Source organism: Balaenoptera acutorostrata, chromosome 2 (genome assembly GCF_949987535.1).
Source record: "Balaenoptera acutorostrata chromosome 2, mBalAcu1.1, whole genome shotgun sequence".
Taxonomy (NCBI): Eukaryota; Metazoa; Chordata; class Mammalia; order Artiodactyla; family Balaenopteridae; genus Balaenoptera; species Balaenoptera acutorostrata.
This window is the reverse complement of record NC_080065.1, coordinates 175,750,124-175,774,689: the sequence shown is the minus strand read 5'-3', so window position 1 is coordinate 175,774,689 and position 24,566 is coordinate 175,750,124. Positions and strand designations below refer to the sequence as shown.

Sequence of the window (24,566 nt, the reverse complement as noted above, 5' to 3'; positions counted from 1 at the left end):
TGTTCACCAACGAGGAAGCTCCTGAGGCTTTTTTTTTTTTAATCTCTCACCCTCTCCCCTCGTTCCCCAATGTACTTCCCCTTAGAGACACAGACTCTGTGTATCCTGGTTTGCAAACGTTAGGAATAATAATGCTGTCCTTTTGCTTCAAGATAATCCCGATTCTTTTCTGGAAATTATTTCTAGTTTAGGACAACAATACACAAAAGAATTGAAAACAGAAACTCAAATAGAGGTATTAGCATTATTTACTATAGCCAAAAGGTGGAAGTAACGCAAGTGTCCATCAGTAGATAAATGGATCAAAAATATTTGGCACATATATATAATGGAGTATAAATCAGCTTTAAGAATAAAGCAAATTCTGACAAATGCTGCATCATGATTGAATGTCAGTGACATAATTGTAAGTGAAAGTAGCCTGTCAAAAATAGTCAAACACAGTATGATTCCATTTGTTTGAGGACATAGAGTAGTCAAATTCATAGAAAAAGTGGTTGTTGCCTGGGGCTGAGGGAAGTGGCTAATGAGGAGTTTTCTAATGGATATAGAGTTTCAGTTTTGCAAGATGAAAATAGTTGGAGAATGGTTTCACAATGTCAATGTACTTCATACTGCTGGTTGCCCAGGGCTGAGGAAGATGGTGTTAAATAATAAAAATTCACCTAAGTAAATTTCAAGATCTGATTGGCCTTATTCAACAATTTATGAATCAGGCAGCATCCTATCTAGCAAATAGAAAGGAGCTCCTAAGAGCTATAAAAATGAAAGGTTTTTAAAGGCAGAGAGGACGTGGACAAGGAAGTCATTAAAAAAAAAAAAAAGGATTATTTCAAGCACAGTCATGTTCCTTTAGGGCACAAAAGGAGTCTATTAGGCCAATTACCTCACTAGTGTTGACCAGGAAATTCCAGATTGACCAGTTAGGGTTACATTCCTGGAGGAAGTTGAAACTGCAATTTGGTTAGGTATTAGTTTTGATTTGGTTACTCGGGCTTAGCACAAGTGACTCCATTTTGGGCCTGTTGTTTCTTTTTAACAGTGGGAAGATTGGGAGTGATAGCTAAAGGGGAGAGGGATTTCTTTGTGAGGTGATGAAAATGTTCAAAAATTGTGGTGACAATAGGCATATCTGCAAATATACAAAAAAACAGTGAATTGTACACATTCACGAATTGCAGTGTATGGTATGTGCATTACCTCTCAATAAAGCTGTTGGAATAAATAAATAAATGCATAAAGAGCTTTGCAATGTAAAGGAGTTGCAATTTAGTCTCTTAGGCATATTAGAGTTTTCAGGTTAATACAACGATTTCCTCCCATAGTTACCTTTTTGGTGTCTGCTGAGAATGCTTATTCCACTCTCAGCAAATTTCAAGCATACGATATAGTATCAATATATGTATATCAATCGTCACATTGTTATCTTTAAATATAGAAATTTTATTAGTTATACTTCAATAATGCTGGAAAGGAAGAGTTTCCAGGTGCATCCCGTATTTACATAATGATTTATTGTTTTTTTTTATTGGTGAAAATAGGAATCAATTGCCTTAGAGATATTCTAGTCCTTTGCATTTCAAAGTTCTCTAAGGACATAGGCAAAAACTGATCTAAAATAAATTTCCTCCTGTGTAAAATGTACACATGAGAATTTAATGAACACATCTCACGCACTGTGATTGACTGAAAAGAGTCCTTGGGCCCAGGTAGGGCTAGGGCTGCAGGGTTCAAACCTCCCAGCAGAGCCAAATGTCTGGGATTCTTTCTCTTAAGTACCAAGTGAGTGGGGAGGGGGCAGGGATGGATGGAAGGCTCAACGCTGTCAACGATCAAAGATTAAAATGGAGCCAGACTCTATAACAGTTAGTGAGGTCTCATTAAGTGTGTCTCTCTTTTTTTTTTTTTTTTTGGCTGTGTTGGGTCTTTGTTGCTGTGCGTGGGCTTTCTCTAGTTGCGGCTAGCAGGGACTACTCTTTGTTGCGGTGCGCAGGCATCTCTCATTGTTGTGGCTTCTCTTGCAGAGCATGGCTCTAGGCGTGTGGGCTTCAGTAGTTGTGGCACACGGGCTCAGTAGTTGTGGCATGTGAGCTCTAGAGCGCAGGCTCAGTAGTTGTGGCTCATGGGCTTAGTTGCTCTGCGGCATGTGGGATCTTCCTGGACCAGGGATCGAACCTGTGTCCCCTGCACTGGCAGGTGGATTCTTAACCACTGCACCACCAGGGAAGTCCAGCAATAAAGTATCTTTAAATTTAGGTATGTACATTGTTTTTTTTTTCTTTTTTTTTTGTTTGTTTTTTTATACTGCAGGTTCTTATTAGGCATCAGTTTTATACACATCAGTGTATACATGTCAATCCCAATCGCCCAATTCAGCACACCACCATCCCCACCTCATCGCAGTTTTCCCCCCTTGGTGTCCATATGTCCATTCTCTACATCTGTGTCTCAACTTCTGCCCTGCAAACTGGCTCATCTGTACCATTTTTCTAGGTTCCACATACATGCATTAATATACGATATTTGTTTTTCTCTTTCTGACTTACTTCACTCTGTATGACAGTCTCTAGATCCATCCACTTCTCAACAAATGACTCAATTTCGTTCCTTTTTATGGCTGAGTAATATTCCATTGTATATATGTACCACAACTTCTTTATCCATTCGTCTGTTGATGGGCATTTAGGTTGCTTCCATGACCTGGCTATTGTAAATAGTGCTGCAATGAACATTCGGGTGCACATGTCTTTTTTTTTTTTTTTTTTTTTTTTTTTTTTTAACTATTTTTTTTTTTTATTTGATCAGTGGTTATTGCTTGCCTTTTTTTTTTTTTTTTTTCCACACACACACACTGTATTGTATTTTTACAAGAGATAGATAGACTGACACCAAGCATTGTACATGGATGACCACAACAAAAGCAACAATGATTGCAATTACCAAACATGAAACACACTTATACTATGTCATAACATTGACATTCAGTCCAGTAATCCTCCACTGTAACAGCTCCTTTACTTTGCAGTGAAAATTGATTTGTATATTCTTTTCCTCTGAGTCCTTGTGGGATTTTTTTTTTTTTTTAATTCAGACAGAAAGTCACAAAAATTATACTCATCCTCATCAGTTCACTCAGTCCCATGTAATTAATTTCCTTTTTTTCATCTTGATCTTTTGTTAGCACTTTTATGAGTTCATCAGTTTTTCATTAGAGTTCTGAAAATGCTTATTCATTCAGTTCAGCAGTACAGTCAGTTACCAGAAACCTGTACTTGTCAGAGTCTTTTCCATGAATTTCTTGAAGATGAAACTCTTTTATAGGAACATATTTGCAAAATCATCAGAGTACACCCAGAACTGTCTGTAAATGACAAAAGACTTAAAAATGACCATGGTTAAAGATTTGATGAAAGTTCATAATAATGCAGTTGACAAGAAAATTAGTTATTTCTGAGATATACATTTTAAAGTAATAACTAGGATTATTACTTATAACATTATACCAGAACATATAAGATTTTTAGACGTTTCCTGTAATGTCTGAAACATTTATATTAACATATTTCCATACATATTTCCATACAAATACAAATATAAGATTTTTAGAAATTTCATGTAATGTCTGAAACATTTATATTAACATATTTCCATACATATTTCCATACAAATACAAATATAAGATTTTTAGAAATTTCATGTAATGTCTGAAACATTTATATTAACATATTTCCATACATATTTCCATACAAATACAAATATAAGATTTTTAGAAATTTCATGTAATGTCTGAAACATTTATATTAACATATTTCCATACATATTTCCATACAAATACAAATATAAGATTTTTAGAAATTTCATGTAATGTCTGAAACATTTATATTAACATATTTCCATACATATTTCCATACAAATACAAATATAAGATTTTTAGAAATTTCATGTAATGTCTGAAACATTTATATTAACATATTTCCATACATATTTCCATACAAATACAAATATAAGATTTTTAGAAATTTCATGTAATGTCTGAAACATTTATATTAACATATCTCCATACATATTTCCATACAAATACAAATATAAGATTTTTAGAAATTTCATGTAATGTCTGAAACATTTATATTAACATATCTCCATACATATTTCCATACAAATACAAATATAAGATTTTTAGAAATTTCATGTAATGTCTGAAACATTTATATTAACATATCTCCATACATATTTCCATACAAATACAAATATAAGATTTTTAGAAATTTCATGTAATGTCTGAAACATTTATATTAACATATCTCCATACCTATTTCCATACAAATACAAATATAAGATTTTTAGAAATTTCATGTACTGTCTGAAACATTTATATTAACATATTTCCATACCTATTTCCATACAAATACAAATATAAGATTTTTAGAAATTTCATGTAATGTCTGAAACATTTATATTAACATATTTCCATACAAATAACCCAATGAAAGTTTAGTATTAGTTGTTTTGTTTGTTTTTTTATACTGCAGGTTCTTATTAGGCATCAGTTTTATACACATCAGTGTATACATGTCAATCCCAATCGCCCAATTCAGCACATCACCATCCCCACCTCATCGCAGTTTTCCCCCCTTGGTGTCCATATGTCCATTCTCTACATCTGTGTCTCAACTTCTGCCCTGCAAACTGGCTCATCTGTACCATTTTTCTACGTTCCACATACATGCATTAACATACGATATTTGTTTTTCTCTTTCTGACTTACTTCACTCTGTATGACAGTCTCTAGATCCATCCACTTCTCAACAAATGACTCAATTTCGTTCCTTTTTATGGCTGAATAATATTCCATCGTATATATGTACCACAACTTCTTTATCCATTCGTCTGTTGATGGGCATTTAGGTTGCTTCCATGACCTGGCTATTGTAAATAGTGCTGCAATGAACATTCGGGTGCACGTGTCTTTTTGAATTACGGTTTTCTCTGGGTATATGCCCAGTAGTGGGATTGCTGGGTCATATGGTAATTCTATTTTTAGTTTTTTAAGGAACCTCCATATTGTTCTCCATAGTGGCTGTATCAATTTACATTCCCACCAACAGTGCAAGAGGGTTCCCTTTTCTCCACACCCTCTCCAGCATTTGTTGTTTGTAGATTTTCTGATGATGCCCATTCTAACAGGAGTGAGGTGATACCTCATTGTAGTTTTGATTTGCATTTCTCTAATAATTAGTGATGTTGAGCATCTTTTCATGTGCTTCGTGGCCGTCTGTATGTCTTCTTTGGAGAAATTTCTATTTAGGTCTTCTGCCCATTTTTGGATTGGGGTGTTTGTTTCTTTGATATTGAGCTGAATGAGCTGTTTATATATTTTGGAGATTAATCCTTTGTCCGTTGATTCATTTGCAAATATTTTCTCCCATTCTGAGGGTTGTCTTTTCGTCTTGTTTATGGTTTCCTTTGCTGTGCAAAAGCTTTGAAGTTTCATTAGGTCCCACTTGTTTATTTTTGTTTTTATTTCCATTACTCTAGGAGGTGGATCGAAAAAGATCTTGCTGTGATTTATGTCAAAGAGTGTTCTTCCTATGTTTTCCTCTAAGAGTTTTATAGTGGCCAGTCTTATATTTAGGTCTCTAATCCATTTTGAGTTTATTTTTGTGTATGGTGTTAGGGAGTATTCTAATTTCATTCTTTTACATGTGGCTGTCCAGTTTTCCCAGCATCACTTATTGAAGAGACTGTCTTTTCTCCATTGTATATCTTTGCCTCCTTTGTCATAGATTAGTTGACCATAGGTGCGTGGGTTAATCTCTGGGCTTTCTATCTTGTTCCATTGATCTATGTTTCTGTTTTTGTGCCAGTACCATATTGTCTTGATTACTGTAGCTTTGTAGTATAGTCTGAAGTCAGGGAGTCTGATTCCTCCAGCTCCATTTTTTTGCCTCAAGACTGCTTTGGCTATTCGGGGTCTTTTGTGTCTCCATACAAATTTTAAGATGATTTGTTCTAGCTCCGTAAAAAATGCCATTGGTAATTTGATAGGGATTGCATTGAATCTGTAGATTGCTTTGGGTAGTATACTCATTTTCACAATGTTGATTCTTCCAATCCAAGAACATGGTATATCTCTCCATCTGTTGGTATCATCTTTAATTTCTTTCATCAGTGTCTTATAGTTTTCTGCATACAGGTCTTTTGTCTCCCTAGGTAGGTTTATTCCTAGGTATTTTATTCTTTTTGTTGCAATGGTAAATGGGAGTGTTTCCATAATTTCTCTTTCAGATTTTTCATCATTAGTGTATAGGAATGCAAGAGATTTCTGTGCATTAATTTTGTAACCTGCAACTTTACCATATTCATTAATTAGCTCTAGCAGTTTTCTGGTGGCAGTTTTAGGATTCTCTATGTATAGTATCATGTCATCCGCAAACAGTGACAGTTTTACTTCTTCTTTTCCAATTTGTATTCCTTTTATTTCTTTTTCTTCTCTGATTGCCGTGGCTAGGACTTCCAGAACTATGTTGAATAATAGTGGTGAGAGTGGACATCCTTGTCTCGTTCCTGATCTTAGAGGAAATGCTTTCAGTTTTTCACCATTGAGAATGATGTTTGCTGTGGGTTTGTCATATATGGCCTTTATTATGTTGAGGTAGGTTCCCTCTATGCCCACTTTCTGGAGAGTTTTTATCAGAAATGGGTGTTGAATTTTGTCAAAAGCTTTTTCTGCATCTATTGAGATGATCATATGGTTTTTATTCTTCAATTTGTTAATATGGTGTATCACATTGATTGATTTGCGTATATTGAAGAATCCTTGCATCCCTGGGATAAATCCCACTTGATCGTGGTGTATGATCCTTTTAATGTGTTGTTGGATTCTGTTTGCTAGTATTTTGTTGAAGATTTTTGCATCTATATTCATCAGTGATATTGGTCTGTAATTTTCTTTTTTTGTAGTGTCTTTGTCTGGTTTTGGTATCAGGATGATGGTGGCCTCATAGAATGAGTTTGGGAGTGTTCCTTCCTCTGCAATTTTTTGGAAGAGTTTGAGAAGGATGGGTGTTAGCTCTTCTCTAAATGTTTGATAGAATTCACCTGTGAAGCCATCTGGTCCTGGACTTTTGTTTGTTGGAAGATTTTTAATCACAGTTTCAATTTCATTACTTGTGATTGGTCTGTTGATATTTTCTGTTTCTTCCTGATTCAGTCTTGGAAGGTTATACCTTTCTAAGAATTTGTCCATTTCTTCCAGGTTGTCCATTTTATTGGCATAAAGTTGCTTGTAGTAGTCTCTTAGAATGTTTTGTATTTCTGCGGTGTCTGTTGTAACTTCTCCTTTTTCATTTCTGATTTTATTGATTTGAGTCCTCTCCCTCTTTTTCTTGATGAGTCTGGCTAATGGCTTATCAATTTTGTTTATCTTCTCAAAGAACCAACTTTTAGTTTTATTGATCTTTGCTATTGTTTTCTTTGTTTCTATTTCATTCATTTCTGCTCTGATCTTTATGATTTCTTTCCTTCTGCTAACTTTGGGTTTTGTTTGTTCTTCTTTCTCTAGTTTCTTTAGGTGTAAGGTTAGATTGTTTACTTGAGATTTTTCTTGTTTCTTTAGGTAGGCTTGTATAGCTATAAACTTCCCTCTTAGAACCACTTTTGCTGTATCCCATAGGTTTTGGGTCGTCGTGTTTTCATTGTCATTTGTCTCTAGGTATTTTTTTATTTCCTGTTTGATTTCTTCAGTGATCTCTTGGTTATTTAGTAACGTATTGTTTAGCCTCCATGTGTTTGTCTTTTTTACGTTTTTTTCCCTGTAATTCATTTCTAACCTCATAGCGTTGTGGTCAGAAAAGATGCTTGATATGATTTCAATTTTCTTAAATTTACTGAGGCTTGATTTGTGACCCAAGATGTGATCTATCCTGGAGAATGTTCCGTGTGCACTTGAGAAGAACGTGTAATCTGCCGTTTTTGGATGGAATGTTCTATATATATCAATTAAATCTATCTGGTCTATTGTGTCATTTAAAGCTTCTGTTTCCTTATTTATTTTCATTTTGGATGATCTGTCCATTGGTGTAAGTGAGGTGTTAAAGTCCCCCACTATTATTGTGTTACTGTCGATTTCCTCTTTTATAGCTGTTAGCAGTTGCCTTATGTATTGAGGTGCTCCTATGTTGGGTGCATATATATTTATAATTGTTATATCTTCTTCTTGGATTGATCCCTGGATCATTATGTAGTGTCCTTCCTTGTCTCTTGTAACATTCTTTATTTTAAAGTCTATTTTATCTGATATGAGTATAGCTACTCCAGCTTTCTTTTGATTTCCATTTGCATGGAATATCTTTTTCCATCCCCTCACTTTCAGTCTGTATGTGTCCCTAGGTCTGAAGTGGGTCTCTTGTAGACAGCATATATATGGGTCTTGTTTTTGTATCCATTCAGCCAGTCTATGTCTTTTGGTTGGGGCATTTAATCCATTCACGTTTAAGGTAATTATCGATATGAATGTTCCTATGACCATTTTCTTAATTGTTTTGGGTTTGTTTTTGTAGGTCCTTTTCTTCTCTTGTGTTTCCCACTTAGAGAAGTTCCTTTAGCATTTGTTGTAGAGCTGGTTTGGTGGTGCTGAATTCTCTTAGCTTTTGCTTGTCTGTAAAGCTTTTGATTTCTCCATCAAATCTAAATGAGATCCTTGCTGGGTAGAGTAATCTTGGTTGTAGGTTCTTCCCTTTCATCACTTTAAGTATATCATGCCACTCCCTTCTGGCTTGCAGAGTTTCTGCTGAGAAATCAGCTGTTAACCTTATGGGAGTTCCCTTGTATGTTATTTGTCGTTTTTCCCTTGCTGCTTTCAGTAATTTTTCTTTGTCTTTAATTTTTGCCACTTTGATTACTATGTGTCTCGGTGTGTTTCTCCTTGGGTTTATTCTGTATGGGACTCTCTGCGCTTCCTGGACTTGGGTGGCTATTTCCTTTCCCATGTTAGGGAAGTTTTCGACTATAATCTCTTCAAATATTTTCTCTGGTCCTTTCTCTCTCTCTTCTCCTTCTGGGACCCCTATAATGCGAATGTTGTTGCGTTTAATGTTGTCCCAGAGGTCTCTTAGGCTGTCTTCATTTCTTTTTATTCTTTTTTCTTTAGTCTGTTCCGCAGCAGTGAATTCCACCATTCTGTCTTCCAGGTCACTTATCCGTTCTTCTGCCTCAGTTATTCTGCTATTGATTCCTTCTAGTGTAGTTTTCATTTCAGTTATTGTATTGGTCATCTCTGTTTGTTTGTTCTTTAATTCTTCTAGGTCTTTGTTAATCATTTCTTGCATCTTCTCAATCTTTGCCTCCATTCTTATTCCGAGGTCCTGGATCATCTTCACTATCATTATTCTGAATTCTTTTTCTGGAAGGTTGCCTATCTCCACTTCATTTAGTTGTTTTTCTGGGGTTTTTTCTTGTTCCTTCATCTGGTACATAGCCCTCTGCCTTTTCATCTTCTCTGTCTTTCTGTAACTGTGGTTTTTTTCTGTACATTGTTTTTTAAAAAACATAATGCTATTGCACACTTAATAGATTACAGTATTGTATAAACATAACTTTTATCTGCACTGAGAAACAAAAAAATTTGTGTGACTTGCTTTATTATGATAAGCACTTTATTGCTGGGCTCTGGAATTGAACCCGTAGTATCTCCAAGATATGCCTATATTTTCAGATCCATTTTGTCATTTAGTCCATTTAATCTATACATTCTGAATCTATATTAGCAAGTCACACAAATTCAGGGAATTATACTAGGGCAAATTTATTTTTTTATTTATGTAGTTTAAATTTTTGTCATAAAAGTAACTTCTCATTCACTCATAATACCAAAACCTTAAATCATGTTTGTCTCAATACCCTCTTGCCAAAGACCACAAGACATACCTGTAGTTGTAGAGAGTGGTGTATTGACTTGAAGTAATAACCATGACTGTAAGGGATAAATGACTATGGGTGTATTAGTATAAAGGTGCTCAAAAGTACTCCTTATAGAATTTGGACTGGTGTTAGGTGATTTTGTTGATATTTGATGAAGCAAGATGTTGCTCTCTTTTGGGTGTTGTGAGGGGGTAAATATAATTCTGTGATTAGTAACCATAATCCTTTGGAATGTTGGGTCATTTTTATGGTTTGGACTCTGAGGGCTTTTACCATTTTTAGAGACATGATTACAGAGTTTCCTTGATCTTGTTGTGATCCATCACGGTCACCAGGTAGCATTGTCTGATGGTGGAGGTATGTGACATTTGTCTCTTCAACAGAATAAGACTTGGCCTACTGGTGAGTGGGACACAGCTCCCAGTTATCCAGTGCTGTTTTCCCTTTCTCACTTATTATCTAAAATTTAAACATTTCTTAGTGTGTACTGTGTAATATATCTGACATATCTACAGAATATTCCACCCAACAACAACAGTATATATATTCTTCACAAATGGACCTGGAACTTTCTTTAGGGTAGAACAAATGCTAAGACATAAAACAAACTTCATTAAATTTAAAACACTCGGAAAAAAAAATCTATGGTCTGTGATAACAATGGAATGAAATTAGAAATCAAACTTAGGAAAAATTGGGGAAACTCAAAATTATGAGGAAATTAAACAACACACTCCTAATGTGTCAAAGAAGAAATCAGTAGAGAAATGAGGAAAATAGTTTGTGTTAGAGGAATTGAGGACACAATATACAAACGTTTCTGGCTGCATCAGAAATAGTACTTAGAGGAATACTTATAGGTATAATTGCCTATACTAATAAAGAAGATCTTAAATCAATAACCTCACTTTCCATCTTACACACATGACAAGGAGCAACCAAACCCAAAACAATAAGACGAAGGAAATAATTACGTTTAGAGGAGAAATTAATGAGGGAATAAAAACATCATACAGAAAATCAGTAAAGTCAAAAGAGGACTCTATGAAAAGATTGATAAAATTGACAAATCTTTAGCTAGATTAATGTAGAGAAAAAGAAGGAAGACTCAAATTCCTAAGATCAGACGGAAAGTGTGACTATTACTCATGACTTTACAGCAGTGAAAAGGATTATAAAGGAATACAATGAACAACTGTATAATAAAAAATTAGATAACTGAGATGAAATGGAAAAATCCCCCAAAATACACAAACTACTGAAATTAACTCAATAAAAAATAGAAAATCTGACTAGAACTATAATGTGACATGATTGAATTACTAATCAAGATAACTACCCAGACCCAGACTGCTTCATCACAGAATTCCCCAAAACATTCAGAGGTTTAATATGAGTCTTCAGAAACTCTCCCCCAAAATAGAATGTGTACAACACTTTAAACTCATTCTTTGGGACCAGTATTACTCTGATTCCAAAACCAGAAAAAGTATCACAAAATAAATCAAGAGACTAATTTCACTTGTGAAAATGGATGCCCCCACCCTTAAAAAATCACCAATACTAGAAAACCGAATCCAGCAACATCTCAAAACAAGGATACACTGTGACTAAATTGCAAGGATGCTAGGTTGGGTTAACGTCTCAAAATCAATTAATGCAATAAAAAGTATTAATAGAGTAATAAGCAAAAATGGCAAGGTCATCTCAGTAGACTCATAAAAAGTATTTGATATAATCCAACACCCTCTCATGGTAAAAACCTTCAGCAAACCAGGTAAGGATGAAAATTTCCTTCATTAGAAAATGAGCACCTATGGAAAAAAAAATCACAGCTGAGATTATATTTAATGTTGAAAGACTGGGTACTTTCCTCTTAATATCAGGAAGAAAACAAGGATTTCTACTTGATAATGTCCTGGAGATTTTACCCAGAACAATTTTGTGATTAAAACAATAATAAAATTAATCCAAATTGGATAGGAAAAAGTAAAACTATATCTACTTGCAGATGACGTATGTTGTGCATAGAAAGTTCTAAGGAATCCACTAAAAAAAAGAAAAATTAGAATTGATCATCAAGTTCGGCAAGGTTGTAGAATACAAGATCAATACGGAAAAATCAATTGTATTTCTACATACTTGTAACAAACAATCTAAAAATAAAATTAAGAAAACAAATGAATTTACGAAAGCATCAAAGGGGGTAAAATAGTTAGGAGTAAATTTAATAAAAGAGAAACCAAAACAAAAGCTCTGAAATCTATAGAACATTGTTGAGTGAAATTAATAAAGGTCTAAAAACATGGCATAACCTCCCGTGTACATACATTGAAAGACTTAACATTTTTGAGATGGAAATATTCTTGAAAATGATCTACAGGTTCAATGCCATTTCTGTCAGAATCTCAGGTGACTTCTTCATAGAAATTGGCAAGCTGTTTCAAAAATTCATATGGGATTGCACGGCATCCAAAATAGCCAAAACAATCTCGAAATCTACAGAGCCAGAAAGATTAGAAGTGGCCTAGGATGGTTGTTTGGAGCAGGGGGATGGGAAGACAGGGAAGTGATATCTAAAGGGTACAGGGGCTTTTTTTTTTTTTTTTAAATACTTTTTTGGCCTCACCACACGGCATGTGGGATCTTAGTTCCCCAGCCAGGGATCAAACCTGTGCCCCGTGCATTGGGAGCACAGATTCTTAACCACTGGACTGCCAGGGAATTCCCTACAGGGGCTCTTTTTGAGACAACAAAAATGTTCAAAAATTGTGGTGCTGATTGCACACATCTGTGAATATATGGAAAACTATTGAACACAGTAAAGGAATGCAGTGTATGATATGCATATTTTATCTCAATAAAACTATTCAAATAAATAAATGCATTAAGAGTTTTGAACAATGTGTTAAATATATTAAGGGTTTTCAGGTACATCCCACATTTCCATAACTTTTTATTGTTTTTTTCTTATATTGGTGAAATAGGAACTCACTCGCCATAGCGATATTATAGCTGTTTAAATCTCAAAATCTCCAAGGACACACTCAAAAACTATCTAAAATAAATTTCCCTTTAGTGTAAAATGTACACCTGAGAGTTCTATTTAACACATCTCATAGTTTACGGTTGGTCGGAGACGAGTCCCTGCACCCAGGTGAGGGCTGCGGGGTTCAAACTTCCCGCCAGAGCCAAGTGCTTGGAAGGCTCTGCAATTCTTTAGCTAAAGTACCATATGTATGGAGGTAGAGAAGGAAGCCTCAACGCTGTTAACAAAGATCAGAAGGGAGCCACATGGTGAGGTCATTTTCAAGTGTGTTTGTAAACAAGGGTCACGGTACCATGGGTGGCCTCGCAGCCCATGCCAACCCCTGACCCGGCGAGGACCTCAGACCCTCTTGTCCCAGTTGGCCTGACTTGGGCACCCCTCTTGCTTTGGTCAATGGTGTCTCTCTATCTGGAAACTGACTCTGGAATTCCCTGCGCACATAGGTGCCCCGCGCTCATAAGGAGCTGCAGGAGGACACCGCTGCCCCTCTAGGGCCAACAACAAGTTTTGTTTAAAAGCAAATGTCCCTGGCTTCCCTGGCGGCGCAGTGGTTGAGAATCTGCCTGCTAGCGCAGGGGACACGGGTTCGAGCCCTGGTCTGGGAAGATCCCACATGCCGCAGAGCAACTGGGCCCGTGAGCCACAACTACTGAGCCTGTGCGTCTGGAGCCTGTGCTCCGCAAGAAGAGAGGCCAGGATAGTGGGAGGCCCGCGCACCGCGATGAAGAGTGGCCCCCGCTTGCCGCAACTAGAGAAAGCCCTCGCACAGAAATGAAGACCCAACACAGCCAAAAATAAATAAATAAAAATAAATTAAAAGAAAAATCACAGTTCGAGTACTTTAAAAAAAAAAGAAGAAAAAAAAAAAAAAAGCAAATGTCCCTGGAGAGGACTGGTTCCCGCCCACCGCCAAAAGCTGGTTCTGCTCAGTCATGTGACCTCCTGCCCTGTTGTCACTCTGGGAAAGCGGGATGGGGTTTTGCGCCCAATCAGGCGCGTCAGGGGCAGGTGGGTGGGGCGACGCGCCGGAACCACGTGGACTCTTCTTTCCGCGCTCGCTATTATCCAGGCTCACCCACGCTTAACGAACTCAGGTGTCTCTGCTGGAACCTCAGTCGAGCTATGACCTGCACCGCTGCCCGGGTCATAGAGAAACGGTGAGTGTGCAGGGCCGGGTGTTCCCAGACAGACACAGAGCAGTGGCGGAACCCGGGCATCCCGGTGGTCAACTCCCGAGTCTGCGGACCCCAGTCGGTCCAGAGCGCAGCAGTACCCTCCGGCTCGCAGCGCGGGGTCTGGGACTGCAGCGGGCACCCCGAGCGTCCTGTCCGCTCACTGCTGCGGGTGCGTCTGCTCCAGATTGTGCGGTGACCACGGGGAGGGTCTTCAAGGATTAATCCTGACTGGGTGTCCCGGCTTCGTGCGTTGGAGGAGCTGTGGTCTGTGAGGTCCCCAGTCCCTCCTTTCTCCCCAGGGGGGCGCCGTTTTCTCTTGAGTTTTCCAAATGTTTGTGGAACAGTGTCTCAAATCCCCACCCGTCCTTGAAGCCTAGCTCTTCCTAGGGCTGGGAATAAATGTCTAAATTTCCAGATCTCTTCCGCATTCCTAGATGCCAGCATCCCCTCTCCGATTCACAGTAGCTATCAACTATTCATTCTCCGTGATGCATTTCAAACGGATCAGTATATTGTTTACAATTTTTACACAGAGTCATGGATGGCTCTTTTTTACAAGACATTTTTTGTGTTTGGATATCTTACCTGAGAGGGAAAGCAGAAAATAACCACGTGGAACTACGTGTGTGAAATCCTGGTGCCTCTCCCCCCGGATCTTTTCTGGGCACAGATGTCCTTTGGGTGGAGGTACCTGCCAGCACTGCCCTTCCTTGGGCTTGTTACTTTGGAAAGTTTTACTCACTTATTTGAGCCTCAAGTTTTCAAAAATTTAAAATTTATGTAATCAGTAGATCTTGAAAAACAGTATAAAATATTTCCAAAGAGGCAAAAAATGGGTGAATATCAGAAAAAGAAAATATTCTAGTATTACATTGAATGTTTTAAAAATCCTTGTTTCCTTTTTCCTCCCCTGAGCATGTGTAGTAATATTCTGAGGTTGTTCTTTTTGGGCGGTTGGGGGGTGGTTCACATAGAATTCCAAATCTTAAACTTGAATACCAGAAGTGTTCAAGTATGATTAATGGTTCATAAAACATGCCATGGAAATAATAATAATTAATATCATTATTTTCTGAAAATAATAGATTCTTACAGTTTTTCTTGTTGAACTAACAAAATGCCTTACAGTTTTCTTCCCTCCCTTTACACATAAACACTGAGACTGAATGATTTTGCTGGATTCTTCAAAATTGGGTTTGTGTCATTTAAAATATCAGTGGTGGTCAGTAGCAATGTGACTGGGAGCAGAGGCCTGAGGTCAGTGTCTCCAAGCACTGTGTCCTGGGTTAGAGCTTATGCATTTGGGAGGTTATTTTAGTCACAGCCTTAAACTGAGTCCTGCTGAGTTTTCTCACTGTGGGAATGGAAGCCTGAGAAAGGGAGTGGTTCCATTATTCCCCAGAGGGAGGAGGGAGAGAGTCTATTCCTGTGGCTGCTCAGGTGGCCCCCACCCTCCTCCACCAGGGACTGACCTGGTCCCGCGGTTCTGTCTCAACAGGAGAGCCTAGCGTGTGTTAAACTTTCTGAACTTGGCTCTTTGTCCTGTGGGATGCTGGCTACTTATCTGTACTGATTCCAATATTTGTGTTTCCTTCTTTGGATTCTTTTTTTTTTTTTTAATTAATTTATTTATTTCTTGGCTGTGTTGGGTCTTCATTTCTGTGCGAGGGCTTTCTCTAGTTGCGGCAAGCGGGGGTCACTCTCCATCGCGGTGCGCGGGCCTCTCAGTATCGTGGCCTCTCTTGTTGCGGAGCACAGGCTCCAGACGCGCAGGCTCAGCAGTTGTGGCTCACGGGCCTAGTTGCTCCGCGGCATGTGGGATCTTCCCAGACCAGGGCCCGAACCCGTGTGCCCTGCATTAGCAGGCAGATTCTCAACAACCGCGCCACCAGGGAAGCCCTCTTTGGATTCTTTTATCCATTGAATAGTGCAGCCATTTGACTCTAGTTTCCCTTAGTACTATATAATTAATTCCCAGTGTGAGAAATAACATTTTTGGTTTTGGGGGGCTTAAAAATCTAGGTTGATTGAGAGAAATGATGTCAGCAAGGTAAGAAAACTGTGGAACTAAATAGAATTTTTGTTCCTTTTAGGCAAGAGAACCTCAAGATGCGAGACGAATGTTTAAGTTTTCAGGTACACATTTGATTTTCAGATCAGTGTTTGTATATGCATGTCCCTAGAGAACGTTGAAATTTAAAAGGCTAAAGCAATTGATTTCCTTTTTTAATTGACGTGAGGAAAACTAATCAAAGCTTATGTAAATCTTTGAAAATCCTGCTACGTTTAAGGAGCTAAACCCAAGCCTCTACTGCATTATAATATTCTACTTATTCCTAAAAATAACCCCCATGAGAGATAAGAGTGGAAGGATAAACCAGGATGTACCTTGTTGTTTTAGTTAGCAGAGATTTGAAATTTTTCATCTTTCATGAAAAATTTATGGTTTATACTTTTGTAATTGTGTTTAAAGGAATTAAATCTTAGAATGGTTTTTTATATACAAAGGGTGAGAAATATTAGTAAATAGTAAATCATGGTATATATAAATTTTTCTGTTTATTTCAAAGTAACTCTGTAAGATAGGAAATTCTATTTCTGAATTGTAACTCACCGCCAACATACCCTGGTCTCCTTCAGCACTGTTACTGCAGCCACCCCCAACATACGCTTTTGACTATTTATTGAGCCTCCTGTGTTTTTTTATATAAGAACAGGCAATTGGGAATACATATATTTGTTGCCCACCTTTGTCTTTGTAATGAGTAGTTGGAATCTGCAGAGTTGATGTTTGCTGACAGCTTACACCCCGTCTCTCCCTCTTCCCCTTGTGTCCCCACCTGGACAAGCTGTTAAGAAAGTCCTGGGGCTCCCTCCTCTGGCACTGGCTTCAGATACCAACTGCACAAGCAGAACTCTTTCCCTGCCCTCCCCCCCCATCAAAGATTTTTTCCTTGCTCAAACTATTAAAGTTTGAGCCTGATTAACAGGCTCCTGAACCTCCTAGGCCTATTTGTGTAGTTCTTTGTAGATCCATTTTTAGTAAGAACGCTGCTTTGTCAGTTGAACCAGAATCCCCCTACCCCCCCTATCTGATTGCGTTTCCCCACTTTCACCACCCCTCAAGTGATGTGTGATCACCCTGGCCTGTCTTCAGTACAATCCTGTTAGGTCCATTTAGTCAGAACCCCCTAACCCCTGACTATTTCTTTTAATTTTCCATCCCCACCTTGATCTCTGGCCATGAATTCCCACTCGTCCATACTGTATTCAGTGTTGAGCCCAAACTCATTTTTCACCCCCTGTGAAATCCCATCGCAGTGGTCTCTATACCTGTCCCAGTGGTTCTGGGTAAAATTTGCTTTACCGTCTTTGACAAGTGTCATTGAATATTTTTTCTTTAACACCCCCTAGCCATGATAAAAGCCCAGGCCAGGATCCTTTCCTTGCTTGCTGAAGCCATTTCAGAGCTGCTTGAGAGGCGGTTCTTTCTCTCTTCTGAGACTCCAATTGTGTCATAAGCCTCATCCTACCCTCTGTGTGTGTGTGTGTGTGTGTGTGTGTGTGTGTGTATGATATACCAGCATCAGTCTCAACATGGGAACCACACCTCTGCAGATAACCATAACAGTTGGTGCCGTAAGCAGCATGTTCAGACATGACCACCACTCGTGGGTCTGTCTTCTCTTGCTCTGACTCGCTCACCTGCTCTGCTGTCTGACGGCGGCCGGCACTGTGGGCTGCTGAGTGCTGGGGAGTTCGAGTTGTGAGCTGTGCTGCCCTGTTCCATTGTTAACCCCACCAGGACTCAGTTCTATGATCAGCTGACCAGTGTTGAAAGTTTCAAGAATTCCTAAGCCTTTGGGAGCAGGAATATGGGGTTGGGGCTCTTGAAGGAATCCTGGGTTGATGTCTGTGCCAGTGTATATCTGTGTGTTAGAGAGAAACTGTGACAGAGGCTGGGTTGGTCCCAGCGTACCCTGGAGGTGGTGGGAGAGAGGGACTATACCCTGTGCAAGAGGTGGGTCCATCAGGTCCTTGTTCCCGAAACAGCTGTCATTTAAAATGAGAAAGAGAAGGGAGGGGAACGGCAGCCATTAGATGGCAGGCTGAGTCCATACTCCTTATAACAGAGACTCACCAGGACCCTTAACTTCTGCTGCTGCCACTGCCCCTGCCTCTACTGCAGCTAAGATCCTGACAGTCCAAGTTATACTGGGGACAACACTCATAGCACCCCTGTGGAACAGCAAAGGGATTAGTTCAAACCTGACTTAAGCCTGGGGTCCTTAAATTCTATAAAGCAACCAGTTGTCACGGGGAAAGCTTCTAATCCAGGTGGTGTTGATTTGAGGCCCTCTAGAGGAGAAAAATATATAAATACCAGGGTAGAGAGGACATCCCTCCCCCAAGGTATATCCAGTGACACAAAAAACAAAACAGAAAGACAAGAGAGAGGGAATCAAAAAAAAAAAAAAAAAAAAAAGGAAAGGCCTGCAATTTGACCCATTGGAAATCCAAAATATACTAAAAGAATTTATACAACAAAAAAGATAAAGGGGTACTGTTTGGTTTCTGGGGCCTCTACAACATAGGTTCTGAATTAATTTTGCCATCTGCTGTAATGCGCTAATTCACAAACCTTCATGCAACTAATCAATACCAGTTCTCAAATTACAGTCATATTGGGATCCTACTAAATTTAAGGAAGGTACCCCCGATAATCTTAGGGGAATTACTGAATATAAGATAGGAAACAAATAGGCATGTCTCACCTTAACTATCAGCCAGCTCTTCTCTTGCCTAAATTCCTCATGGTCACAGCAAGCATTGTCCTAAAGTATAGGAAAACTCTGAACCAATGATTCAAAAATTAAAATTAAATTAAGTCTTTGCCACTTCCAAATTGGCTTCACAGAATGGGACCCCACAGACCTTATCCTCCAAGTAAATTATGTAACATGGCCCAAGGTTAATTAAACAGAGCCTTGAAGGATTGGAAAACATTATACAAAAGTTATTTAGTGAAGAGGTGATTATCCCCTCTTAAAAGGAGAAGTAAAGGTACTTCTCCTTTTAACAGCCAATTTCACCTATTCTTAAACCTGGAAAGAATGAATGACACCTCACAATGGATTACTGCAAACTTGAGGCTGTGGTTACATCAAATACGCACCTATTTTTAGTTTCCAACATTATGGAAATTACTAACTCCATCCAATCAGCAAGTGGTAAATATCCTGCTGTCACAGGATTAGATGGAGTTGGTTAAGTCTTTTCTGTTCAGTGCCTGTTTCCACAGCCTGTCAGCTGCGGATAGCCTTCACCTCTAAAGGGACATGAACACCTTTACTGGTTACCCTTCAGTAACCTCAGTACCATTGCCACTGCACACAGTCTCTGCAGGCAGAGTCTGACCTGCATCCACCTGGCTCCATGAGCAGAGGTATAACATTACATTAATGACATCTCTTTGAGGAAGTTTATTTAACATTCATTCAGGACATACAGATATTGAAAAAGGGAGCTCATGAAAAGTGGATGGGCCATTAGCTCACACATACTATGAGGTCCTGACACCATGGTTAAATTTCTAAAAATTATTTGGTAAATTCCCTCCCTGACACCATGAAGAAAGATCGTCCTTTTCAGCACCCACAGCATCTCCTAGGTTGTTATGATGTTTGAAGGCAACATATTCCTTGTTTACCAATTTTACTTCTATTCAAGAAACTGCCCCGTCTTAGCCCACACTTTATGCCATTGAAGCTGTAATTTCCACCAGGTACTAGGCTCTCCTGGAAATATAAGCTGTCCTAGGATGTGACCATCTGACCCCCCACGCAGCTGCTCGTTGTGGCTTGGGACCTGGAAACAGCCCCCCACGAGCTCAGCACGTCTACTGAGATTTGAGACATGACGGCGGAGTGCAACCTGAGCCCTCTGGCATAGCCTACCTGCAGGAGGGGGCACCCTCCCCCTCAGTCCCTTTCTAGATGCCACAGTTCTGGAAGAGGTCTCTTCGCCATTCACTGTGATGTTACCTAGCATCTGAGAGGCCCAGGGGCCTGGTCTAGACTGTGGGGTTCATCCTCCCACCAGAACCAAGTGCCCCTGAGGTCCCACAGGAAATGATCAAAGATCGAAATGGAGCCAGACTCATTATTACATATGGTGAGATCACTTGTAAGTGTCCGTGTTTGTGAAGAAGTGGCACAGTTCCGTGAGGGCCTCTTGGCCTCATGGTTCAATGCAGTGTCGGTGGAGGGGACAGTTCCCGCCCACGGCCAGTACCAGTTCCGCTCTGAGACCTGACCTCCCGCTTGCTGTCACTCAGGCACGGGAGGGCGGGGCCTTGCAAACTGTCCAATCAGGGGAGTCACTGGTTACAGACGTGTGGGCGACGCTCCAATGACTACGTGGGGCGAGTGGTCTGCGTGCTCTGTTGCTCTTCAGTCGGGCCTCGACCTGAGTGCCTGATTTCTGCCCTTTAAGTCCTCAAGTGGCTCAACGGCATCCTCTGTTGCTGTGACCTGCACTTGCCACGAGAGTCGTGAGGTGGACAACGCAGAACCAGAGAAACTGGGAAAGGGTGAGTTGGGAAAACGGAGGCGGAAGGACCGGTTGGAACTGGCCGTGGTGGGACCCGGGCCTCCCCGCGGTCAACTCCGGAGTCTGCAGACCAGAGTCCACCCGCGGCGCGGCCGGCAGTCGGGACCCAGGGCGGCCTCTCTGCTCACTGCTGTGGCCGTGTCTACTCCAGATTGTATGGTGTCCACGGGGAGGGTGATCACTGGACAATCGGGGACTCGGTGTCAGGGCTTCATGCATAGGTGGAGCTGTGGTCTGTGGGGTCCCCAGTCCCTCCTTTCTCCCTGGCGGGGGTGGGGACTCTTCTTCCCCTCACTTTTCCGAATGTTTGAGGAACAGGGTCACAAATCCACGACCCTGTTCTTGCACCCCAGCTCTTCCCAGAGCAGGCAGTAAATGCCTAAATTTCCAGATCTTTCCCCACGTTCCCAAATGCCATCTTCCCCTCTCCAGTTCATAGCTTCATTACTAATATTTGTCCTCTGTGGTGCATTTTGAAGTACGCAGTATTGTTTATCATTCCTCCACAGAGCCATGGATGGTTCTTTTTAAAGATATATTTTTTGCCTGTGGATGTTTTACATGAGAGGAAATCAGAGATTAACCACCTGGAACTATGTTGCTTAAAAGCCTAGTGTCTATGTCCCCAGAATCTCCCTGGGCACAGACCTTCTATGGGAATCCTTTGGGTAGAGATTCCTCTTTGGTGACTTTCCTGGGTGATCTGTCCTTTCCTCACAGTTCCAGGTCAGAACTGCCCCTGCGTGAGTTTGCCCCTTACTCACTTTTTAAACTCTGTTTTAAAGTAAACATTTAAATATTTAATCATAGATCTTGATAGAAAATATAAAGTATTTCCAAAGAAGCAAGAGAGTCGTGAAGATAAGAAAAAATAAATATTTTATTATTACATTCTATTTGTTTACATTTTTGTTTCTTTTTTTTTTTCCCCCCTTTAGCAGTGTAGGAACATTCTGAATTCTGCCCGTTTCTTTTGGGTGATTTCAGATTACAGTATCAGGGCTTAGACTTGCAACACCTAGAAGTGTGTTCAATGTGATTGTTTTCCGAACAATTTCTTTTTTTCACCTTTTTCTTTTTCTTTTTTTAATTGAAGTATAATTGACTTACAATGTTATATTGGTTTCAGGTTTACAACATAGAGATTTGATACTTTTGTACATTACAAAATGATCAGGGTAAGTCTAATTACCATCTGTCATCATATAGAGTAATTCTAGTATTATCGACTATATTCCCTCTGCTGTACATTACATTCCCGTGACTTATTTATTTTATAACTGTAAGTTTGTACCTCTTCATCTCCCTCACCTACTTCACTCATCTCCCACCCCCTTCCCCTCTGGCAATCACTAGTTTGCTCTCTGTATCCGTGGATCTGTTTCTGTTTTGTTTGTTTTGTTTTTTACATCCCACATATAAGTGAAATCATACAGTGTTTCCAAACAATTTCTTAGCATAGAAATAATTATTAACTGACATATTTAATTTCTGAAAGGGATAGATATTTGTGGGGTTTTTTTGAACTAGAAAATTGCCTAAAAATTTCCTTCCATGCTTTACACATAAACACTGGATTGAATGATTTTTCTGTATTGTTCAAACCCTGGGTTTCTGTATTTAAAGTATCAATGGTGGTCCAGATCAACTATGTGGGAAGAGAAGCCCAAGGTCAGTTTCTCTAAGCTAAGGCCCCCTTGAGCCTGCAAAGGGAAGTACTTGAAGGCCTAGTTTCTTCCTAGGGAGCCCCGCTCTGCACGTGTCCTACCTGCTCACACTCAGCACAGAAGGAACTTTTGTACCGAGAGAAGCTACAGAGCCCTGGAAAGCTGGGGATGAGCATGGGATGGTGGGTAAGGGGATGGGGAGGTGATGCCCTTTCTGAGGTTCTAACTGGCTGTAGAGGTAGGCTTGAGCTTTTCATCCACAGTGTAGGTGCACTTAGTAATCTGAGTACATTGAGAAAGTCTGTGAAGGTCAGGAGTTCTGTCTTCTAGACAAAGGGTTTATGAGTTGGGGAGTTCATTTGAATCACAACCTTAAATTAAATCCGGCCAAGAGTTTTCTCACTTGTGAGAACTGAAGCCTTAGAGAGGGAGTATTTTCATTATGCCCTGAGAAGGGGGTGTGCAGAGCTCCCAGAGTTCGTTCCTGTGGTTGGTCAGGTGTCCCCCCATCCTCCATCACCAGGGACTGACTCTAGGGGTTGTATTCCAGCAGGCAGAGACTGGACTGCAAGCTTGGGAATCTGGGTTTTCTTCTGAACTATAGGGAAACACCTGATTCAAACATTTGCATTTCTTTCCTTGTATACCTTTATATATTGAATATTGCAGCTCTTAACTTTGTTTTCCCTTGGTAATTTGTGATATTATTTCCTGTGAATGTATGAGATTTTTCTTTGTTGGGCTTTGAAAATATAAGCTGACTGAGAGATACAGTGGAGGTAAGGCAAGAAATTCTGGAACCAAACAGAATTTTATTTTTATTTTAATTGCTATGAGAAAAACTACTTAAAACTTACATAAATCTTGGAGAAGTCTAATACATTTTATGGATTAGTCCCAAATCCTGTTACCAACCAGGGTTCTTAGCCTCCTTAACCAATAGAAATTGATAAGAGGCCAGACAGGAAATTCAGGCAAGGCTTTATTGGGGCCCCTGCTGTAGCAGGAGGGAGCGAAAACAAGTAACAGGTTCCCTTGCTCGCTCCCTGGGGGGAGGGGGAGTGGGCAGCTGGTACCTTATATGGGGTCGTTCTGGAGGGGTGGCTTAGGTGGTCTGCCTTCTCCTTTGGTGGTGCTGTGTGGGTTTTTGGTCTCTTTGTATCTTGTTGTTCAGAATTTGCCCCAACTTCACATACATGCATTTATGTTAGTCCCTTACTGTTTCTTTGTATTTTGTTGCTTGTCCCTTACAGTTTCTTCGTATTTTGTTGCTAGAGGTTTGTCCAGGTGCAAGCACTGCAGCAAAGGGTCCCAGGTCCCAGCCTGTCTCAATCCTTAGTGCATTATATTACTCATAATAATAATGCATAATAATAATTCCCCAGAGTAAGATATAAGCAGAAACTATAAAGCTTCTTATGGTTTATAATGTTTATAAAGTTTGTAGTTTATAGTGCTTCTTAGTTAGAGATTTGAAATTTTTCTCTTTTTTATGGTTAAAACTTTTATGAGTTAGTGTTTAAAGGATTAAATCTTAGAATGGTGTCCTTATAGAAAAGTAAAAATTAAATGAATTAAAAATTGTTTTAAAAAGCAAAAGCAAAAAAAAAAAAAAAAGCAAAAGCAAGTTAATTAAAAATAAAGTCTATTGAATAGACAAATATGGTTTATATAAATTACTCTGCTTATTTTAAATAATCATGCAACAGTTAGCAAAATTCTGTAAGATAAGAAGGTCTAAATTAGACTCAGTGTCTGAACATTTTGTTTTCCTCCAGTGTTGTTGCTTCAGCCACCCCGAAAAAGCTAGTGGTGATCATTTCTTGAGTATCCTGTGTTTCTTTATCTAAAAAGAAGCATTTGCGAATGCATATTTTTCTTACCCATCTTTGTACTTGTAGTGAGCCCACGCTTTTTGATATTTGACTGCTCTCAGCTTAAGCCTCATTCCCCATCCCACCCCGAACCCTACCCCATGCTGCTTGAGAGGCCTGCCCTGCCCTCACCTGAAACTTCAATTATGTGATTCATAAGCCTTTTCCTACCCTCTATGTGTGTGTGTGTGTGTGTGTGTGTGTGTGTGTGTGTGTGTGTGTGCGTATTTATGCCACCCTGGCATCACTCAACATGGGAACCACACCTCTG

At 39.5% G+C, this 24,566-nt stretch overlaps 1 protein-coding gene across 3 annotated transcripts in view; it reads left to right on the top strand.

The window, feature by feature from the left end:
- The window catches only part of LOC103005442 (zinc finger protein 709-like), a 63,441-nt gene that overhangs the window by 18,420 nt on the left and 20,455 nt on the right, over positions 1–24,566 (top strand). The window contains exons 4-6 of one of the 3 annotated variants that reach the window (XM_057541705.1): positions 16,236–16,278; positions 20,638–20,734; positions 21,884–21,932. In XM_057541705.1, the coding sequence (XP_057397688.1) occupies positions 16,236–16,278; positions 20,638–20,734; positions 21,884–21,927 (184 nt within the window). In that variant the 3' untranslated portion in view covers positions 21,928–21,932. The remainder of the gene's footprint in view (positions 1–16,235; positions 16,279–20,637; positions 20,735–21,883; positions 21,933–24,566) is intronic. The other 2 variants (XM_057541704.1, XM_007178432.2) reach the window with 2 other exon arrangements.